Raw genomic sequence first — 21,302 nt, 5'->3', positions numbered from 1 at the left:
TTTTTCTTCTTCTTTGGTGACTCAACTAGAAATTCTCAGCACAGAGCGAAGCATCTGTTGGGCAGTGTTAAAAATACACGTATTAATACCTGCCTTGTATTAAAAGCCTGCAATCTGGAGTTCGGTACAATTAAGGCGGTGTAAATCTGCTCCCTTTGGAGTGAAATGGAGGGCTGTAAGATGCAGAAGCCTGGCACTGCAGCTCTTGTCGTTGCTGCTTGATTTAAATGGTTCCAATGACCTCACAGCTAATTTTAAAAAGTTGTTTTTGAGATCCCACATGGCTCTGAGAAAGAAGGGAGGAAGAAAAATGAGATAGAAATCATTCGTCAGCATCAAAACCAGTCTTGAGCTATAAGACTTGTAAATTAGATCTGGAGAATGATGATGAATGAAGGGCTTGGCCTACCTGGTGAACTGCTGAGAGCTTTCTTTTTGATATGCTAAAACTTTCATCTTTTGGACAGGGAGGTGGATTTTCCTCTTTACTCTGACTTTGTGAGGCCCCATCTGAAGTACCAGGTCTGTGTCCAGCTGCCCAGAGAGGCTGTGGATGCCCCGTCCATCCCTGGAGGTGTTCAAGGCCAGGTTGGATGGGGCCCTGGGCAGCCTGGGCTGGTATCAATGTGGAGGTTGGTGGCCCTGCCTGTGGTGGGAGGTTGGAGCTTCATGATCCTTGAGGTCCCTTCCAACCTAACCCATTCAATGATGCTTTTGCTCCTGCTCTTAGTATTGCAGCGTGCCTCTTCTGTGCCTGGTGTTCCCTTGGCATGAGGTGGTTCTCCCATCAGATCATATAGCTGTGTTCTGCAGGGAGCGTGGCTGCACTGTGGCAGTTCTTGTTTGGTGAAGGGTTTCTTGAGATTTACATAATCTGTGTTGTAGTGAGCAAAAGCAGTTTATATAAATCAAGGCAGACAGGTCAAGATGGCTGGTAAAGAAGAGATCATCTGGTTGGGTACATCTGCTCCTAGCATCATCTGTTTGCAGAGGGGCTGTGGATTGTTTTGATGTAGTGGTAGCATCCGTAGTCTTTCTTTTTCTTAAAGCCTTTATTTGGAGTCCCTTCAGAGCAGTGTTCCATTAAATGCTTTGTGGAACATGGGGCTGGAGGGAGTTGTGAAGGAGAAGCTGAATGCAGTAGCAAACACCTCCATAAGACATTGGGGTATTTAATGAACTGGTTGGCTGGTCTGGTAGCTGCTCTCATACAGGGCTGTATGGGGTCAGAGCTGTGTTGGAGAAAACCAAACCAACCCCTTGAGGGGACTGCAGGCATCTTTGTGTTAATCCAAGACCTTTGTTTTTTAGACTCTTGTTTCTCATACAGGCTTTTTCTGGCTGCTCCGAGTTCCTCTTAATCACTACCTTCTTGATAGGCTAAATAAAGTTCTGTAAGCATTTCCTATGTTTAAGCATGTTTCCAGTTGTTAAATGATCTGTTTTGGCTTTTCTTAGAACTCTTTTTGTTCATCTCCTTGAACTGCACAGCAAGGGGGGCTGGTGCAATGTGCCATTAACGCTGCTGAAGGCAGAAGCAGTGTAGCATCTGTGCTTGTCCTTGACATCTGTTTGCTTCTGCTTACAGGCTGAAGGCAGGGAGGGTCATCCTGGCTGTGCCATTCTGCTGGGGAATTACCTTGTGCTTATATGGATTTGCTGGTTGATACAAACCTAAGGCTTCAAGTGATCCTGTAACTTTCCATGCTGTACGATGTAGATGTGGAACTGCTTAGATAACTCTGGTTCTGCTTTGGGACCTGATTTTCAGTGTGCATTAGGCTTTGTTTATGGGATTGTGTGTTTTTGTTAATGAAAGCTTGTTTGGTTGCATAAAGATTATGCTTCATTTACAGCAAGAGAGAAAACATACATAAATGTCTGTCACTTGTACCAGGGCTCACAGTGTGTATTCGCTATATAACAGGTCTTGGCCTCGGTGAGGTGTGTAACTCTTCTTCAGTTAGTGGTTACTTGTCAGCTCTTGCTGAGTAGTGACAATTCTCATTGTACTAGCACATGATATAAAATATGGGCTTTGGACAGCTACTGGTGTAGCTTTCTGCGGGTTATTACTGAGTCTGCATGCTCTCCAGAGACATTGAAGGGACCATTTTGTAAGTAACATTTGGGATTAGATTCTTTTAATCCTATTTCTTAGTGGCTTAGAACAGGTTTTGGTCCTTGCACTAAGCAAGCAAAACAGCTGAGAGCAGAAGGGGCTCCCAGGGCTGCAGATGAGCTTGTTGGGTGAGGGTTATACACCTACAGGAGCACCCCATTACACTCCCTAATCAATTGTGCCCCTTCTATAGCATCATTTCAGCATTCAGCCTTGTAATGCGACAGCAAGTGCTACCTCACAGGGTCTTTGTGCCCTGTTGATGGCTGTACAATACACACTACAGCAGTAGCAGGAACATTCCAAGTCTTTGGATGCTTCTTACTTAAGGGCAGCGTGGCAGAAGAATGTGGGGTTTTAATACAGCTGTGTTCTGAGCGCTGTGTGAACAAAGTGATGGTAGGTTTGCTTTGCTGTGATTAATAGAACTTCTCTTCCTAAATAGAGAGGCTTTCTGAGCAGTGTGTGCAAATATCAGCAGTTCTGCACTTAAGTTTTGTTCGGTTCCTCCAGGGCCGGACTGTGATGTCCCATGAGATCAGCCTGCAGCTGCTTAATAGTGGCAGCTATTAGGTCAGGGTGAAGAGAGAGAAGTTGAGCTCAAAGCTTTCCTCTGTTTCACAACAAGCTGTATAGGTGACATAGATTATAACCAACGGTTGTGTAAGCGGTTGCAGGCAACGTCTACAGTGCTGAGCAGTTTGATTTGTGGAAAAACAAAGTAGCTTTGAGCTGAGCTTGATTAGGCCTGATATCAAAGTGCTGATTGCTGGGGACTTGTTAGGCACGCTTCTGTCAGCAGCAGCTTGTGCCTCTAATGGTAGGGAGACAGAGTGAGCCACGTCTTGTGCTTCTGGATGTGATTTACTTCAGCTGAGAGATCTTTTTCTTTCCTTTCCATTGAACAATATCATCTTTACTGTAGGACTTAAGCACACTGTATATCCTGACCTCATACTCATCTGTCACGTTTTATTGCTTACATTAACTATAATATAGCTGCGTTACTGACCGTAGCAGTTAATTGTGTTAAGCAGAGATAAAAGCAGCCGGTTGCATAGAGAGACAAAAAAAACTTGTTTCAAATGTCAGTTTATTGTGCTGCCTTCACAAATGAATGGGGACAGGCAAGGAAACAAAGACAGCTGATGGTGTGTTTAAAGAAGGGGAAGGTCAAGAAGTATTACACTTCTGCCTCTGAGTGCTGTAATGTTAACTAACTCCTGTTGCAAAACGCTCCCTTACATTGAAGGAAATGAGGACAAAGGAGAAACTCCGGTATAATCTTTTTCTTATTGATTTCATACTGCTTTTTAGAAAGCAGTCTCTACACTCAGCTGTACTGATGTGGTTAGTAGGCTTTCAGGTTACTCTTCACCTTGAGATATGTATGCTGTTTTCATTTTAGGAGCCACTAAGTTGATAAATGGTCATGAAAGAACTTAACCAAAGCCATCCGGTCTGGAGAATAATGCCTAAATAAATAGGTAAGCTTCAGACATATGGGGTGCATCCTCTTAGGGCATATAAATGTCAGGGACAAAGTGGTACTGACTGTGAAGGCAATTAGTCACTGTATGAAAATAAACAAAACAAACTGAAGCATCTAAAAGCTTCAATCTCCTCTCGTGTGTTGCAAATAAACTGGAGACCAAATGTGCAAACTCTCTAGCACGTGCCTTTAGGAAGAGTGAAAGAACTGTTTAGTCTAGACACCGAAGTTAATGGGCTGAAACTTTGCTATAAGCACAGCTGTATTTCTTCACATGGAGCAGCGTGATTTGACTTTGTTGGTGACTGATTTAGTAATGGTGCAGCCTTTGAAACAGGAGTAATGTGTGTGTGTGCTTCTTTATAGGAAAGGCTGAACCGGTTGAAAGATATTAAAGCTGTAGTTTGTGCTTCCTGTGGCAGGACGCTGTCCATCTATGTGGATCACCATGGTGTTTTTTTATGGCACACTGACTAATAAATCAATGTTGCTGTACTTCCAATTTGACTTCCTTCTAGTCTGCGTTGGATCCCTGAGGGCGAGCAGCTGTGAAACTCAGCCATTAGGTTCAAAAACGAGTTTGGCACTGAAGAGGAATCTTTCAGTCTGGACGTGTTTCATTATCTCATAGTAATTGTCCTTAGCTCTGTGCTAACGAACATGGAAGTTGTTTGAATTACTTGTCCATCTTAATGTTTGTTAGAACAATTTCCCAGTGCATCACAGCGTTCAGAATTCATGGGTTTAGTGCATGACCTCTTGTTGCAGGTTGTGGCCTTCCATGTGTCTGTGTCCTTTCTGGTAGAGCAGTTATGTGAACAGAGGCTCAGGCTGTGAAGTCACAGAATGAGTTGAAAGGGATCTTAAAGCCCATTAACCCCTGCTATGGGCTGGGTCCCATCCCAGAGCCTTTTCTTCCCCACACTGAACAAGTCTGGCTCTTTCAGCTTGTGTTTGTAGGATAATTGCTCCAGTTCTCTAAGCTAAGCATCTTCATTGCCTCTTCTAGACCCACTCCAGCATCTCTGCCTCTTTCTTGTGCTGAGGGCTACAGACCTGGACGCAGTGCTTCCAATGGGGGCTCATGAGGGTGGAGCAGAGGGAGTCAATCCCCTCCCTGCCCTGCTGATCACCCCTCTGCTGATGCAGCCCAGAACACAATTAGCCTTCCAGGCTGTAAGTGCACCCTGCTGGCTCATGTTCAGCTTGTCATCCACTGGAACCCTGAAGTCCTTCTGTGTAGGGCTGCTTTCCCAGTCTGTGTATGTTTGGAACTTAAGTGCTGACTCAAGTGCAACACTTTATGCTCACACATAAGTGTTCCCAAATCTTTTTCTGATGCAAGATTTCATTAAGTGGACTATCAATACCTCAAACTTTTTTTTTGGCCAAATCATACCAGTGAATTAAGCAAATTGATCTTAGGGCAGATCAAGAGGAAGCAAACTTAGTTTGACACGAGCAGCTGAGCAACTCCTTCCATCAGAGCTGAGTCTGAGAAGGAAGTTTGGCAATAGCCAAACAGATCAATTTTGCATGGCTTTTTTTTTTAACTCCTTTTTTGTCTTTAGCTTATCTTCATGGGACCTAAGGAAAGTCTGAAAGATGAGAGGCCCCTATAGATGGCTCAGCTGCCCAGGGGGCAGCATCTGTGCAAGCTGCAATGCTTCGGTCTTATGGACCGTGGTGGGATTTCTCTTAAGATGCCTTGATCAGGCTGCTGGGCTGCAGAACACGAGCTGCTCACTTGTTTTTAGGGATATATACTTGGTTTTCTTCAATAACCGTGTCTGGAAGTGAACCCCTGCACCCATTTAAATACTAACAGAGCTTTCCTCAAAGCACTTGTAAATGTGTTCCTTGTTTTCTCTCCAGGAGGTAAATAAGCCCTTTCCAACCCCACCCCCCCAAGGGTTTTCACAATCTCTTTGCTGTCAGACCAGAGGAGCTTTAATGTTTGACTTCTGTTTTGTACCTTACTTTCAGTATTGGAGAGCAAAATGCTGTTACGCTGCTGGCTCAGCCCTGCTTTATCTCTTTGGTTGCACAATCGCATTTCCAGCTGTAATGCTTGCAGTAAAACTAGATATATAGCACTCAAGTTGTGAGTTTCCAGTATGCAGAGGCTGGTGTAATATAGCAAATGCCTTTCCATTTAAGGAATCAGGAAGACTATGAAATAGAAAGTACAGTACCTTTTGTAAGCATAGCTGGAGTTGAAGTGATTAGCAGGGTTTAAGTCAAGCTCAAGGTTTGCTATATGCAATGTGACTTCAGGAATTGGCCTCTGAACATGTACTGCTACTTTGCACCTTAGACCAATCTTCTCCAAGAAGTTTATATTAAAGATTGACCTACTGGAAATCTCTCAGCAATGTGTAAAATAATACTTTGTTAAAGGGTAAGCAGATTTTTCTGTGGCAAAAAGTGATTTGTTCTTTCTCCTCTGGGCATTCTGTAGCCAGTGCAGGCAGGAAGGAAGGAACTGGATTTTGGGGTTGGCTGGAATCCAGCTGCAGGCTCTATTCAGATCCCAGCCAGAAAAGAATATTGGCTGACTTGTAAGTGTTGGGCAGAGATGGCAATTGAGAAGAAACAGCCGTCTCGGTTTTGTGAACCGGTGAAGTTTGCTATGAATATGTCTCATGGTTTAAAAAGTGAGATGCTCTGTGCTGTGTGTGGTTGGAGAAATGCATTAAGAATCAGTTTGTTGTGCGTAAGTCAAGGGGGCAAAACAGTTGATTTCCCTGCTGTGTGCAGGGTCACCAACCAGCAGCCCAGGCTGCCCAGAGCCACATCCAGCCTGGCCTTGAATGCCTGCAGGGATGGGGCATCCACAGCCTCCTTGGGCAACCTGTTCCAGTGCATCACCACCCTCTGTGTAGGGGGAAAAAGCCTGTGAGTTTTTAGGTGCAATGGGACAGACTGTTCAAGGGTCTGATGCCTCCTTTAGACTGTGATGGGTGGAATCAGGGTGCTGACCCAGACAGATGGAGGCTGCTGTTCTCCTGCTGCTGAGGCAGCCTCATTGCTGGAGGACACCACATCCTCAGTCTGCTGGCACTATTAGCTCTGCGTTGCAGTCGTTTTCCATCTGCCTCTGATGAATACTCAGTGATTTACTGAAAGAGGTAGTGGCAGGTGAGGCTGTAGTCTGTAACTGGAAATGAAGGATGTCATTGAACTGATTTTTATTCCGCAGCCTCTCAATGCTGTTTGTGCTCTATTGAGGAGACTCTGTGACATAAATCAGCCCCCCACTCCCCCTGCTTTGTTAGACATCAGGGAATCCACGTGACCGTGATTGCCTCGCAGCTGCAGAAGTTGTTCAATTGGAGCTGTCACCTTAGTAGACAAAGAAGGGATCCAACTGCAAGTCATGTTGCCCAGAGGAAATCATGCTTTGCTGGCTCTTTAGCTTATGAAATTCCTTGCTTTTGATTCTTCTTTTTGTCACTACCGTGGCTTCACCTGTACTGCTTGTAATGATTGTGCGATGTCAGCCTTGAGTGAATGGGTACAAACACAGATGTGCTGTCACTGCAGCTAAAACCAGAGTGAGGAGGTCTGGGTACAGAAGAAGTGCTGTGATCCCTGCAGGCAGCCTGGGCTATGCCTTAAGGTTGGACCCAGGGGGCTGTGAAGAGAATATGAGTATAGTAAGTGTGTTTATCGCCTTGTAAATGGAAGGGTTTTGCCCAGATGTGAATGTTTGGGCCCAGATATGAGTGTTTCTCTAGTAGACTTCAGTCTCATGTTATAGTGGGCAGTTCCAAAAGATGCACTTGAAAGCTTTCAAGTCTTAAGATGTTAAAACAGGCTGATGCAATGTATTTCTGTACCTTTACCATGTTCTTCTACCCCTTGAGGTGGTAGAGTGATGGCATCTCTTACAGGAAACTTCTATGTAATAGAAGCAAATGCTGAAGCTCTTTCCTCTGTTTTTGATAGAGCTGTAGAGGGAAGTAAAGTAATTTAACAGGGTTTTACAAGTATAATGCCAGAGTACTGACAGGATAACACTGTTTTCTCCAATACATGCAGCCTATTTAGGTAGGGAAGGGAGAAAAGGTGTACATATACATATGTTCTGCAGATATCTAAACTTTTACAAGTATATGATTATATATAGCTACTTATATGTGCATTTGTGCATCCTCATCTGTTAGCAGAGCAGTGTGATGAGGCATTTGTTAGCATCATACGTTCCTGAGTTGAAAACAGCCTTGGTGCCCTGTTGGAATGTCAAGTATAAAAACTGGTGAGGGTGAAAGGGAATCTCCTGAGCCAGTCAGCTTAATGGGTTACTTGATTTCTGTATGTCTGAACTAGCTCTTGTCAGATGTGCTTTGCTGGGGAAGCTACTTCAAGCTGCAGTCTCATCATCAGCTTTACTTGTACATCTGCCTTTCTGTTTGGCTTGCAAATGCTGCTTCGAAGTCCTGTAATACTGTTTGGAATTCTAGCCTGTACTTTGGGAGATAGTGCTTGAAACAGATCCTGTTTTCTTTGTTCAGTTTGATGCGTAGTGCTCCCTTGCCTTCAAAATCAAAGGAATCTAGATATTTAGAGACAAACATATGGTGTGGCTTGTTTTGTAAAGGCTGATGTACAAGAATAGTACTGGTATGCTGACTGGCTGTGGGTACTGGCTAAGAAAAAGAGCTGGATTTCCTAAAGGGGGAGAAAAAGACTAAGAGAACTATGTGTGGTTTTAAGCTTGGTTCCAGTTCTACAGACCACTGTGTCACTCCTGCACATTGCTTAATGTCTGTTGGAATGCATAAGTGCAGGTTTCCTGAAGCTTCAGCTTGTGTGGGATAAGCAGAAGCAGGCAGGGTGGATTCACATTGTGTGTGAGCTATGGGAAGGCTTTGATCCTCCACCAGATTTGACTGCTGGTGAGCTTGCTTGGGTGGCTTTAGGGTTTCTGTGCTTGTTTCTGAATATGAACAGTCTTGCTGTGTTAACTTGTGGCTGACCATGTATGTGCATCATGGAGGGGGGAGCACCTGAACAAATGGGTGCTGATAGTGCAGAGCTCTTGTTCAGGCACTCACAGATAATTCCTCATAACCAGATTTAAAGAACAAACTTCTCCTGCAGGGTGTTTTTGTTGTTTGTTTTTTCTTAATAGGGTACATACACATACTTATAGCAAAGAATGGGCTTTGCTCACTTCCTTTCTGGGTGTAACACTGCACTGTTTCCTGGTGTTCTCTGGATTTGAGTGCTTTCTATTGAGTATTTTGCCTCTGAGATCGCCTATGTTCACAAAATGGATGTAAGTTTTCTTCATGCTTAATGTTACTGGAAGGAGCCTAAAAAGATTCTTGTCATGCTTGAGTGTTTGAAAACGCTGTAAGTAACAGACCCTGGAACTACTCGTCTGTGCAATCACAAAGATATTCCAGCTGCTCGTATTTGGAGGAGAACTGAAATAATAAGACAGCTACCACTTCAGCCTATAAAAATGTGAGCAGTCAAACAGTCCTTGATAGTGTGTTAAAGAAAGTACTTGGCAGCTGAGAAAATGATTTGAGTCGTGCGTTTGTTTTAATAGTCCAGATGATCCTTTGAATCCAATGCCTTTTTTATTCCATGATGTTTAATGTGGTGAAGCTTCAGACATCACATGGTGTTGGTCTTATTCATTCCTCAGATGATAGTTTGGACAGTTTGCTTTTTCACCTTCAAGGATGTATGAAGCTCAGAGAGGCTGGGAACATACTTGGTATGGCAGGGCAGGTATGTCCCAGGATCTCTTGTCCCCTTGCACTAAGGTCTAATTTGTTTTAGTTGTGAAACTTGCAGCTGTTTTTAATCTGCCATTTGAGAGGCCTGTAAATTGTTTCCATATTGGAGCGTGTGGATGCAAGTCTGCTGTGTTTTGGATGTGCAGCCTTCTGCTTTCCTCCAGACCCAGCTGTGCATCGTGCTTTGCTTTGAATGAGACTTTGTGTTCATCGGGCTTGTTTGGAACGTAGCAAAAGCTATTTGTATTCATTTTAACACAATGCTGTATCGATTAATTTCAGTGGTGTTTGACTAGATTAGAGTTAGTAACTGTTCATCCGGGTGCTTTCTAATGTGAGAGATTTGGGGTTGGAAAGAAGATTCTCTAAACATGGTGCTTTCCCCACTTCTCGAGCTCTTGTAGCTAGTGGAGAAGTGTGCTTTGAAATGAACTTAATTAGTTTGTACCCTGTGTTTTGCTGTGGCATCGTTGGCTTGATGCTCTGGTGAATGGTTTTAGTTGACAGCTTTGAAGATGGGCTTAAAGCATGGAACAGAATCGACTCCTTGTTAAACCAGGGCTGGGTGGTAGCAGGGAGATGCTGGAAATAAGGATTGTTGAGGAAGTCATTATATGGAAAAACTGATTCTCTTACCCTTTGCTTTCCAAAAAGAAAACCTTTTGCATTCAGGTGCTCTTGTAATGTATTACTTATGTTAGATTTGGATAATAGCATCTTAAATACTTGTGCTCTTTTGTGGTGTCTTATTTCATTTAAAGGTAGCTGCTCTTTTTCCCTATTAATCAAGTGATTGTGGATGACTTCTGAGAAGTGCATGTTGTGGGTGTGACTGCACTCATGCCTGTTTCTGGCTGTAGTGTTTAACTGGGATGTCTGTATAGGTTTTCAGCTAATAAGTTGTTTGAAACTGTCAGGCTGCTTTAATTGAAGCTCATCCCGAGGCTCTGGTAGTCCACATCAACATGCTTGTGAGGTGTATGAGCATTTAATCAAACTCCTGTGCTGTCTGTGTAGGTGTCATACAGAAGCCTGTGCAGTAAATACCTTCCATTGCTGCTTCTTGAAATGCACTATTCCCTGTGGTCAAAATGAACCATGACACTCTGCTCTTACCTTCTTCTGTATTTACTTGCACTGTGGGATTCTTTCCCATAGCAGCGTGTGGGAGAGTAACGAGGGGCTTGGGAATTTGGAAGGAAACTGGATGTGTAAGATCTGCTCTTAATTTCCTTTATTCATACTGTGTTATTAACATGGTGTTTGCAAGCCAGTAGCATCTTTTCCTAGAGGTAGACATTTATATGGATAATATGTGTATCCTCCTGGATTGCCTTTATTATATAAGGTCAGCCTGCGAGAGGATATCTAAATATTGTCCTAAATAAAACTCAACAGGTTTTTAAATTACATTCTAGCTGCTACAATTGCAGAGTCCTCCTGCTTCTTATCTTCTTCTGTAAGAGAAGCTGACTGTATCTGACCATACAAACACGATAAGGCTGGCATATAGCTTTTAGTGAAGGTGTCTACTAAGATCTTAATGGTATCAGGAGCAATTGGGAGTTACTTCTGGAGTGTTGCAGAAGAGCATTTGTATGGGGGTCCATATTTATACCAGGCTTCTTAAATAGTCTGTTTGCCAAGTAAAATGATCATCTCTGGTCACTAGCAAATAGTACCAACTCAGCTTTTTACTCTGATGTAAACCAACTATACCAACATACCTTTCTCAGGGATAATCAAGCTCACAGATGCAAATACATTGCCTTAATTGGGGAAAGAGATGAGATTATTTGGGACTTCCAGACTTGCTGGTTTGGATTTTCTTGCTCGACAGGAAGACTGCTTTGTTAACCTGTACTGCTGGTGATCAGGAAGCACTTCTGCATGGAGAGGTATCTTCATCAGCAGAAGACTCTGCTGTGAGTGTCCCTGCCCATTGCAGGGAGTTGGGCTAGAAGACCTTTGGAGGTCCATTCTGACTCTATGAAGCAATGTAGCATTTCTGTGTTCAAGGTGAACTTTTTGGGATGATACTGTTAAGAATGTTAAGTACCCTCAGTGGAATTACCTAAAAGGAGTTAAAAGTTCATATATCTTGCAGTCAATATTGAAGCTGTTTGTGTTTATATATAAGCTAGCATGTGGATTTGGTTTTTTTACCATTTAAGAGGAAGAAATTGGATGCTTCAGCTGAATAGGGCTTTCCAGCTACTTGAGGCTTTAGCCTATAGTTGTGAAAAACCTGGGGTTAGTTATTGCCAAGGCAAATAATATATCTTCAGACTTATAATGTTGTAGATATCATCATGTAGGCTCGCAGTGCTGCCAGAGGAATTTTTCTCCCACCCCCTGTGCCGTTTTTTCCCTTGTTGCTGATATAAATGCTTCTGTGGCCTTGCAGTGAACCAGAGAGCAAGGAATTGATGTGGTTGAAACTAAATTTAAAACATAAATCTGGTTTTCTTTCCAGTGCCTGTGAACCAGGGAGAGAAGCTGCAGTGGGGCAGGGACAAAACAGCAGATGAAGATTTTGGCAGCTGTGTTGGCCCACACTGGTTCAATGATGGTTAAAAGCACACTGTAAGCCCAGACTGACTTCTGGTATGTGCTGAGCATATACTACTGTTTGATACCAAATATGGCATCAGAATGTACTTAAAAGGAAAAAAAAAAATCACTCAAGTCTGACCTCGTAATGAAAGCTGTCACTAATGCTTTTGTGGCTTTGTTGTTCAGTGCAGGAAAGTCGTGCTTTCTTCTTGTAAATTAGAGCCATTCTAACATCTGTTGCCTGCTCAAAGCTGAGTCTGTGAGATGGAATGGTAGTCTGTGCATGGGATGGCCTCTGAGCACACAGTGTCTGCAGTAGAGTCAGTGATAGCAAGGAAAATGAAGTCAGGCTGTTCCTTTTTGGCCAGTGGGAGCGTTACTGGTTGGTCTTGCTTTCCAGGCAGCACAACATCCACGCAAAGCAGAGGCTTCCATGACATACCCCAACCCTGGGAAAAAACTTCCTGGAGTTTGCATGTCATTGTATACCAAAATCCTCAACCGTCTGATGTAAATCTGTTGGAAACTGGCTTTGTTAGTTAGGGTGCCCATAAGAAACGCCAGCACCACTCCCTTATTTGCAAGGAATAGTGCTATCAACAGAGATAGTTATCCTGAGAGGTTCCTAATGCTGATTGTCCCAGTGCTGCTGCCTATAAGAGATGCTTGGAAAACATACTAGACTGCATCTGTTGGCTGTGGGGAGAGAAGGCTTCAATCTGATGCTATTTCCCTCCCTGTGAAACACACAGGAATACCTTGTGATCGTCCTATTGCTTTTCACTAGTGTCAGATCAGAGTAAAACTTCAGAGTCTGTAATTAGTTCTTACTATTTGTTATGCATACCCAAATCCTCCATCCCTTTCGTATAAAGGGAATCTAGAAATTGGCACAAAGGAAACCTTGCTGTGAAAACTTGTCAGTGCTGATCAGGATGGATGAATTAAGCTTGCATTTTCCTTGTGTTTCCTTCCTCTTTAGTTTCCAAAAGGCCTTTAACCTTGCGTGGCTTCTTTCTTTTCTTGTTTAAAACTGATTAAATCCTGGACAAGGAGGAGGGAGAAAAATCCCTGTGGTGAAATCAAGTGGCCTTTACAGCTGATTGTTCTGTGGCCATGAGAAAAGCCAAACAAGAGAACCCTGCCAAGTCTGGTTTTAATTTTCAGCAAAACTGCGTAAAATGAGGACTGCTTAACTATGGCACCAGCCTGGCAGATGTAATTGCGGAGTGTAAAGCCAGTAATGAAGCTACCCATATGATTTCTTCAGGAGTTATTGGGTTTTTCAAGCACAAATCCATGCAGGAGGAATGTTGTCCTTAGGAAAGGTAAAACTTGCAGACGTAATCATAGTAATGGTGTCACTGAAAGGTGGTACGTGAGATCACTGAGTGGCCTGGGTTGCAAAGGCCCACAGTGCTCATCCAGCTCCAACCCCCTGCTGTGTGCAGGGTCACCAACCAGCAGCCCAGGCTGCCCAGAGCCACATCCAGCCTGGCCTTGAATGCCTGCAGGGATGGGGCATCCACAGCCTCCTTGGGCAACCTGTTCCAATGTGTCATCACCCTATGTGTGGAAAAACCTCCTAAGATCCAACCTAAACCTCTCCTGTTCCAGTATCTGAGAAGACTGGAGCTGCAAAATCAAATCACTCACACTTTGAGGGCTTGTATTCATTACCTGTGGATCATATGAATATATTTTTCTATGAATCAGTCTTTAGGGATAAGGATCATCTCAGTTAACTGAGCTCCGCTCTTCCTGCATAGAGTTAATGTTTCCAGAAACCAATAGGCTTGGTGTGAACTAAGTAGTTTGTTTCTATTTCTTTCTGCTGTGCTGAGGAATCTTCCTAAATATTCCAGAGAGACACAACGATCTTCCTTGTGAAAACAGGAGTGGGAGAACAAGTTGAGCTGTAACACAGCCCAAAGCTGTGAACTTCTCATGGCTCTGTGGGATTCTTTATCAAAAGCAGTCCTCACGTCTGGTTTTACGTTTGAGAGCACTTAAATTTGAGACCATAATCTCCAATCTGTTATCAGCTTAGGAATGTTGAGCAGTGCTGTAGTTCAGGTCCTGGGTCCCCAGGTACTGCCTATGAGTAGCTGAGGCTGTTTTCCATTGAGCTGTCAGGTGTCTGGCTGTAGTGAGTTGGGCTTCTGCAGGGCTTTAGCAAGCAGACTGTGTGCCTTTGCCTCTCTTTTTTCATCTTTTACCATAAAAATAAAAAGATTCAGATCTCCCTAAGCACATTTTGTTGTCATGCAGATGTGGTTACTTATACAAAATGGTAATTTCATGAAAAATGATTCTGGGTGACTGCATTGCTTTCCCTACTTGCCAGCTGTAGGATTGCTCTTACAGCGTTAGTGAGAGGCCATTAATTTGCCTTCTGTGGTGCTACAAACAGTCTATCTCAATCTGCACGTGGTGTGGTGGATATGGAGTTGGACTGCTTTGAAGTGCATCTCTGTACAGATAATGACTATTTTTTTGGCCTTGTTTTGTTTCTAGGGGGTTGCTCCCCTTTAAAAGAACCTTCTTTGTTCTTTTCAGCTGGTCTTCCTCATTGTGCTATTAGCTTTTAATCATAAAGACTGCTGGGATGATCCAGTGTAGAATAGACTTCACCAGTAAAGCTACTGGAATGTGTAAGTGGAATTGCAGCTGTAGTTCTTCAAGGGAAAGCCTGAGGACCAGGTGTGAAAGAAGCATCTGCAGTAAAGCCAAGTCTTGGGAGCACAGACCAGCTGAAGGCATCAGGAATGTGACAGGTGGAGGTGCTCTGATTAGAAGCATTTACCCTCCTAAGTCATTAGGGAGGGAGAAGTATTATTTCATTGCCCATAGACTGCAAAGAAACTTCCAGTTCCTTCCCTGGGGGGGAGGAATTAGGAGTTATCCTCTTGAGACTCAATGCTTCTCTTAATAACTTATCCATTGCGTTTCTGTCTTGGGAGAGATGAAGGAGTGACTGAAGGTTACTGGGTGACACCTGATGAAGGCAGTCATTAACTAGTCTTCAGATTCACATGAATCTGTCCTTAATAATAAATCTACTCCTAGAAGCTTCATTTAATATATTAAAAAAACCCATTCTGTGCAACCGGAATTAAAACCAAATTTCTCCTTTTCTCCCTTCTTGCATAGTCTGTGGGATAACTTTGCACTGCTGTTACTTGCTTCCCAACTCCCCATGTCATGAAATTAAACTAAAGGTTTAGAATTTGTTCTTTGGAACTCCTTTAATTCTAAAGGTAAAGAACTATTTCTGTTGCTGACCAACCCACTGTATTGTTTGTGGTTGAAGTTCTGTTCATCTTTAATAAGGTCATTGACCATTGGCAGAAAAGGAGTGTTTGAATGCCTGTACTAATTTAGGTAGCAAAGCTTAGTATGACTGTTACTTGTTTTTGAGCTATATGCTTGAAATCATTGGAGTATTGTGACAAATTGCTGCTTTCCTTTTCTGTGTCTCAAACTGCTGATGATTTAATGCCAAACTCTTTTTGTTCAATTCCAGGTATAATGGCTCCCTCCCTAATGGTGACAGAGGACGAAGGAAAAGCAGATTTGCCCTTTACAAGCGACCTAAAGCAAATGGAGTTAAGCCCAGCACTGTTCACGTGATTTCTACTCCTCAAGCATCCAAGGTACATGACAGAAGTCAATTCTGTTTTCTGGTGTCCCTGAGTTATATCCCAGTTACTGGATTCACTTCATTGCTGGTTTGTTCTGTGGTAGTCAGATACTTGCTTTGGAGAGTCTTTAATGGATTTTCTTCCTAGAGATATGGATCTCTAATCCAGTTACTTATTTAAAGTAGTCTTTAACCTCAGGTATGAGTTAATCTGACCCTTCTGCCCTTATTCAGAAAGCTGACTGTCTTATCTGAGATATAGAGCAGTCATGGAATGCATATCCAAGAAGTACATTTATTTTTCACTGGGATGTAAGATTAGTCCCATATCTTCAGGAAGATAACTGGGATGGTGTAAAACAAACAAAACAAACTTTGGAGATCCCTATGAGTCTTTCATATGTATTGCTAATATTGTGCATGTTTTCATCTGAGGCCTAGTATAGGCAAAGGAGGAAGAGCATTTTGAGGCCTAGTATAGGCAAAGGAGGAAGAGCATTTTGAGGCCTAGTATAGGCAAAGGAAAAACAGCATTTCAGTGAATATATTATCACAGCCATGTCTTTACATGTAAAGCTGTCTGTGTTAAGGTTCTGCTGGTGGAATGTATGTGAAGCAGTGAAAAGTCATCTTACCTATTCTTTAAATACATGGTGTCAGAAGGAAAGAGTGTCAAGTTCTGGCTGTATGAGGTGAAAATACTTCAGATAGTATTTTGGCTTCTCACTTTTAAAACATTTAAAGTCCTGGCAGACATGGCAAGGTGTCTGGTTAATGTTTATCAGCGCTGTTATGGTAATGTAGATATATAATATGCTGTACAAATAAATGCCCTTATAAAGATAACACAGGGTCTGAAACGTTAAGGTCTTTTCTTTCAGGGTCTGGATTCAGGTGGATGTGTCAGGTTGAATGTATTCTTCTGCACTTTCTCTGAACCCTTATGAAAGAGCTTTTGTGTATTTATACTGTTGTCTGGGGCGAGACTAGTGGATGTGTGCCAGAACAGTGATGCAGTGGATTTCAGGGCGCTTTTGGGTGCACTGAAAGGCCGTTTACATTCTAAAACACTTTCTTAGGCTTCTCTGACACCATCAATATCAGAGCCTAAATCTGTTCTGCCAGGAATGGCTTCTGCATGCAGCTTCTGTAAATGATCTCAGAAATACTGGGAGGTAGAGAATATAGAGAGCTTTGTTCTTGGACAATAATATGCAACTTGACCTCAACATTTTCCTTCTGCTCTGAATCCTTCAGTTTCCTTCTTAGGGAAGGACAAAAAGAAAAACAGTGGGAACTTGTACTGTGCAGGATATTACAAGTTTCCTCACTTGCAACTTTTCAGATACAAGTTGTTTTATTTTGCTTGTTTGTATTAAAGGGATCCTTGTGTGGAAGGAGGTTTGTTATTCTCAGGTGCTGATTTTTAGTGGCTGGTGAGGCCTTGTCTCCCTGTGTTGTGTTGCTGCTGTGTTGTGGATGCTTGAATAAAGTGCCACAGTGGTTTTGTGCTAATAATTCCATTAATGCGGCAGCTCAAGAACCACAACCATCACTGATTTGAAGTTAGTGTGTCAGAATTGTTTGGCCTACTAATAGGTATATTCTGGTGGAAAGCATTTGATGAGGTTACGAGTCACAGGTTTTTCAGATTACACTTAAAACATGCATACATCTCTTCATTATTACACACTTCAAGACCTGTTTTGTTAGCTCTGTGCTTAGACACCATGTGGGGAATCTTCTGCATGGAACTGAGGCCATTTGTTTGAGGCAAACAGCTTCCCTCTGACTATACTACCCAAACCTTAGGTGCAATCTCATAGCTCATCATGACATAACTAGGATCGCTAACTTACATTTTCAACACATTAGAGCTATTTACAGCTGACCTTTAATTGTGTTAGAAGTTTGGTTTAGTTTAACTGTTGCTTTCATGTGCAGTAGTAGAACTAGTATTGGATATCAGCAGGCACAGGCTTTGCTTATGCAGCAGTTTTGTGATGAATGTGGAACTTGGTGAGAAGGGGGTAGAAGTTTTCACACTAATGACCTAGAAATGATGTGGTGCTAAAATGGAGTTGGGAGGTTTCTTGATGTGGGCTTGTTTGTTTGCTTTTTTTGGTGGGGAGATGGATTCTTGTTTACTCAAAAGAAATAAATGTGTATATCTGGATGGGGAAGGGATAGATGTGTCTCACTGGCAACAAAAACAGCTTAATATCTCTGTAGAATAGTGTTTGAGGCAGTGTGTCTTTACAGATCTTAAATGGGTGAATGTGCCCTGTGTAAATCATGCTGCATAATCCCAATTTTTGCTAAGCAGAGATGTTCATCTTCCCATACACATCCCATCTGTTGGTTCAGTGGGCTGTTAGCTTTCCTTCTGTTCAAGGACAGGTGGATCTCTGCTCTTCTTTCCTCCTCACTGCAGCCAACAGTAAGGCCTTGTTGGATGCTGCCAGTTGGAGCTCTTGGGGAACCATGATCTTCCCTTGTCCTTCTGCTGGCAGTGGGCACTAACAATGTGATGCTGAATGTTCAAGTGATGCAATTGTCCATGACCGTAGGTATTTTATGCATTTAGATTTGAGTCCTTAGTGCTTTGGAACAGTTTTCATGGTTGTGTAGGTTAGGAAAAAAGAAGAAATGGCTCAGTGTGCATTTAAGTTACTTGAAGTATGCAATTTGGAAACCTGAATTGTATACAAGAGTTAAGGGGGTGGCATTAGCCCTCCAGGATTCCATGAGAGTACTCAGAAAGCATGAATAAATTCCATTGTAGAGGTATGTAGGATGCTGCTGAGTTAGCTTACTTGCAGTGTGAGATCTGCTAAAGCACTCCATTCTATGGGCAGTAGAATATAACAAGCAAATACTACAAACACTCCTTTCTAACAAGTGGATATTGTGTTTTGATACTTAAGTTCTTCTTTCTTGTTGGATATTAATGCTGAGTTGATAGATTGCAAATGGCTTTGGAATTGCTGTAGAGTGCACCAAAAAAATCTGTCTCTTATAGCTTTTTGTGAAGGGGCATCTTGATTTAGTTATTTTTTTCTCTGTCTGTCTTAGGATAAAAGATTTCCTTTGGCAGCCTGTGGTAGACGAAAACAACGTACTTTTCTCTCCCTCTGAAATCATTGTTTCAAGCTGACTGGGGAAGATCTTTCTGACTTGAAGTCCAATTACCTGCTGAGCTGGCTTCTGCCTTGTGCTATCACAACAGCAGCTTGTATAGTCACTGGCTGGGTTCCTGCAGCTCACATCAAGTTTCATGCTGCTACTGCAAAAGGCAGCTATACAAGTAATTATTAGGTCAGGAGAGAGCTCAGATTTGTGCTTTGAGTAGCTAGGGAAAATGAAAGTATGGGATCCTTGTGGTGGCTTATCTAATGCAGGTTATTGTGTCTGCTTTGATGTACTTGATGAATTTTGAGTTAAAAGGCTGAAAATCCTATTGGAGCTTTTGGTGCCCTTTCTGGATGGGTGCTAGGAGGGGTGCTGCCTGTCAATGGCTTTCCTATTTCTTCTTGGGCTTATTTACTGTGTAACCAGTTTGTGGAGCACTGATTTGTTCCCGAGTAACTTAATTGCACATGTGTCTTGAGAGTCCCAAGTTGTGCAGAATCCCTGGCTCGTCTATTTGATGTTAAGTGTTGTTTTCTATTAAATGAATCTTTAGAATATGCTGTGTCCACACCTCTTTGCTCTCCCAGATAATAGGAAATGGTAGGATGGAAGAAAATGGCTATACCAATTTCATTTGTATTGCTTAATAAATAACAACTGTCACCTGGTTTGATGTTCTTTGTAAGCTTTTGGGACATACTGAGCAGAATGCATGTCAAAGATTTTTGGGAAATCACTTTACAGTGTTTTCTAACTAAAAACAGATGTTCAGGAGAGGAAGGGGAATGAAACTGCTGGAGACTACAATAATTTCTTTATAACTGAGTATTGTTTTCTTGCTTTGATGCTTTTCCTTCAGAAGGTAGACGGAAGATCAGGAAATGGTTGTAAACTGTTAAAACTACATCTGTTGTAAGTTGCTATTTGGAGCAGATTCTACTTGAATTCAACTATCCTTTGGAAGGTGTGGTGGGTGCAAGGCTCATGTTAAGAAGCTGCCTGCAGGATTTGCACAGCAGGAAGTAGAGCCACTCATTTTAATGGAAGATGACTTGAAACTAACCTCTTCCTGTTTAACTAGTTTCTGCACGTTCTGTCTGCTCATCTCAGGTATAGAATAGAAAGTTAGGGCCATCTAGAGTAGTGGTGAAACTCTTGTTACATGCTTATTCAAGGCAATTAAGAGTCTTGAATAAAATGGATTTGGTTTTACAAATGCTCATCTTGAACTTGGCTGGTCTTGCCTTCCTAAAGGTTAATGGGAACTTAGTACTGATTTCTGGATGAAATAAAACTGCATGGACTGGGTGATCATATAATCATTAAAGTTGGAAAAGACCTCTAAGATCATGAAGTCCATATGGCCAACCCATCACTGCCATGCCCATTACACATGTCCCTCAGTGCCACATCAACACTGTTCTTGAACACTTATAGGGATGGTGACCCCACCACCTCCTTGGCAGCTTGTTCCAATGACTGATGGCTCTTCTAACCTGACCTTCCCTTGGTGTAGCTTGAAGCTGATTAAAGGGTTGAACATACCATATACCAAAGTGCTTATGGTGATGCTTTGTTCTCTGTTGCTCCCAGCACTTCAGTGCTTTTTTGCAAAGAAGGCATTATCCATGTTTGGATTTCATAGGAATGGTTTAGAACTTTTTAACACTGAGGATTTGCTTCCACAAGATGGTTATCATTTAGGGATCATCCCATGAGCTGCCCTTCTATGAAAACAAGCTTGTCTAACCGTTGACTCTGCGTCATACCTTGTACTTACATGACCTCCCTGCAAGACTGTGTGTTGTGTACAGACTTGTCTTTTACATTTTGCACATCTCCTGTCCATTGCAATTCTGCCAGTACTTCAGGAAGTTCAGGACTCTGCAGATGCCTCGTGTGTGATAATGTGTGTGGTAATATATACTTTGGCCTTCTAATTCAGTAGCAACAGATGCCTATCGTTGTGACTTGAGGAAGCTAATTATAGGCCTAACACTGCCAGCTCACTCAGTTGTACAGTACTGAGTTCTCTTCTGACTATATACATCAGTGTGAGCTCTGAGTAAACTCTCCTATGCGAATTTACTGTAGTCAGGGAATGATAAATGATCCTTCCACTGCTTTTTGATATTGCTGGGCAAGCAGGAGTATTGCTCCCTGTCACCCTGAAGACCTTTGATTTATCGAAGTTGGAATTTCATTTTCCCCTTAGAAATCTCACTCTGCTGCCTGGTGTTTGTCTGTTTCTTCAGGAGAATGGAGCCAGTGTTTGAGCAGGGATTTTCCTTGGACTGGGCTTGCCCTGAAGTGCTCCTTTCTTGGCCTTGGATGTTGCCTTTGGAAACAAGATTTCCCTGGGAAATCCATCCATCAACCTAACCAAGTCCAATCATTAAACCATGTCCACCAGCCTCTTAAATCATATTCACACACCTCTTAAATACCTCCAAGGGTGAATACTCCACCATTTCCCAGGGCAGCCCAAGCTCTCTGTAAAGAAATTCTTCCTGGTGTCCAGTCTAAACCTCCTCTGGCACAACTTGTTGTTTCCTCACATCTTATTGATGGTCGTATGAGAGAAAGCCTACATCCTCCTTT

General features: G+C 42.6%; 1 protein-coding gene across 2 annotated transcripts in view; it reads left to right on the top strand.

The window, feature by feature from the left end:
- Nucleotides 1-21,302, top strand: part of PELI2 (pellino E3 ubiquitin protein ligase family member 2) — a 53,054-nt gene that overhangs the window by 1,007 nt on the left and 30,745 nt on the right. The window contains exons 1-2 of one of the 2 annotated variants that reach the window (XM_085549639.1): nt 11,847-11,977; nt 15,453-15,582. Coding sequence is in view for 1 of the 2 variants with exons in the window: in XM_015865877.3 (XP_015721363.2) it covers nt 15,453-15,582 (130 nt within the window). In the remaining variant the exon portion in view is untranslated. Of the gene's footprint in view, nt 1-11,846; nt 11,978-15,452; nt 15,583-21,302 lie in introns of those variants that run through there. The other variant, XM_015865877.3, reaches the window with a different exon arrangement.

The sequence above is a fragment of the Coturnix japonica genome, chromosome 5, assembly GCF_054131305.1.
Source record: "Coturnix japonica strain WE chromosome 5, WE-NBRP24, whole genome shotgun sequence".
NCBI classification, from domain to species: Eukaryota; Metazoa; Chordata; class Aves; order Galliformes; family Phasianidae; genus Coturnix; species Coturnix japonica.
Note: the sequence above shows the minus strand (reverse complement) of the source record. Positions and strands in the feature narration are given on the sequence as shown.